This window comes from Peromyscus leucopus, chromosome 18, assembly GCF_004664715.2.
Source record: "Peromyscus leucopus breed LL Stock chromosome 18, UCI_PerLeu_2.1, whole genome shotgun sequence".
In the NCBI taxonomy this organism is placed as follows: Eukaryota; Metazoa; Chordata; class Mammalia; order Rodentia; family Cricetidae; genus Peromyscus; species Peromyscus leucopus.
The window spans coordinates 1112707-1114168 of record NC_051078.1 but is presented as its reverse complement, the minus strand read 5'-3'; the positions used below and the strand labels follow the sequence as shown (position 1 = coordinate 1114168).

General features: G+C 36.1%; 1 protein-coding gene across 1 annotated transcript; it reads right to left on the bottom strand.

The window, feature by feature from the left end:
- Positions 1-209: 209 nt before the first annotated feature.
- LOC114681777 (olfactory receptor 6C3) lies at positions 210-1145 on the bottom strand. The gene has a single exon (XM_028855483.1). The coding sequence runs from the start codon at positions 1143-1145 to the stop codon at positions 210-212; it is 936 nt and encodes a 311-aa protein (XP_028711316.1).
- Between the last annotated feature and the right edge of the window lie 317 nt (positions 1146-1462).

Sequence of the window (1462 nt, the reverse complement as noted above, 5' to 3'; positions counted from 1 at the left end):
CATTTCTTAAAGATTTCAAAAACCAATGTATTATATATACTTGATTGTAGAAATAAAAAAGATAGACTGTGAAACTATAAAATTTTCTATATTATAGCACACAAAGAAACTATAAGAGAACAGGGATACCTAATACAGATATTTAATAAGTTTGAGAATATAATTAATTAGATCTTAATAGAGTTTTTTATTTTTAACATACTTTGATTTCATTTGCTTATAGAAAACACTAATTTGTGTACTGCACCTTTGAATGCTTGCTTTACTTGCTGGTTCCTTAGGGTATAAATGAAGGGGTTTAACATGGGGACCACAGAGGTATTGAGAATTGCCACTCCTTTGGTCAATGATGCCTTTTCTTTTGCGGAGGGATTGGCGTACATGAAAATGCAGCTTCCATAAGAGAGGGAGATGACAATCATGTGAGAGGAACAGGTGGAGAAGGCCTTTTTCCTCTGGCTGGCAGACGGAATTCTTAAAATAGTTCTGATAATGTGCATGTAAGATAAAATCACCAATGCCAAGGTGAACAGCAGAGTGACCAGAGCAACATAGAAACCAATCACTTCTAAAAACAATGTATCTGAGCAAGACAGTTGTAAAAGGGGGAAAAAGTCACACGCGAAGTGATCAATGACATTGGAAGCACAGTAATCCTGCTGGAGCAAAAGCATAAGGGGTGGGAAAACAGTCAGAAACCCACCCAGCCAGGCGCACAGCACAAACAGGGTGCAGCGTCTCCTGCTCATGATGGTCGTGTAGTGAAGGGGCTTGCAGATGGCAACATAGCGGTCATAGGACATGGCAGTGAGAATGTAAAATTCACACACACCCATGAAGATAAAGAAGAAGAGTTGAGCAGCACAGTTGTTGTAGGAAATTGTCTTGTTCCGGGTGACAATAGACCCCAGAAATCTAGGGATGCATACACTTGTAAATGAGACTTCAAAGAAAGCAAAATTCCGGAGGAAGAAATACATTGGTGTTTGCAGATGGGAATCTACAAAGGTCAAAACGATGATAGTCAAGTTTCCAGTGACACTTAATATATATGTGACTAATAAAAAGAGGAAAATCACAATCTGGAGGTCAGGATCATCAGAAAGGCCTAAGAGGATGAACTCTGTAATCTCCGTGTGATTCATATCCTCTCTCCTCCTGTTTCCTCTTCTAAAGATATATAGGATGAAAAAAATTTTAAGGGAGAAAGATGTAACTCATGATTAATAGCATTCTAACTAATACAGTTCTAAAGTATTTTCTATAGTTCATGACAATTAGATATGGACTATCATTTTTTGCATTGTTTTAGTAGATATTTATGAGTACAACTTATTTAGGAGTCTCTTAAGTATAACAGGAGATCTTAGGAAATTTTTGTATTGTAAGACATATCATTAGAAAATGGAAAATAAAGTCAATAATTTTTGTTTCATGACTAATTAAGGTGAAATATTATTAA

What these genes read in the sequence shown, in the direction of transcription:
- LOC114681777 (XM_028855483.1), bottom strand. Translation starts at nt 1,145, where the DNA reads ATGAATCACACGGAGATTACAGAGTTCATCCTCTTAGGCCTTTCTGAT.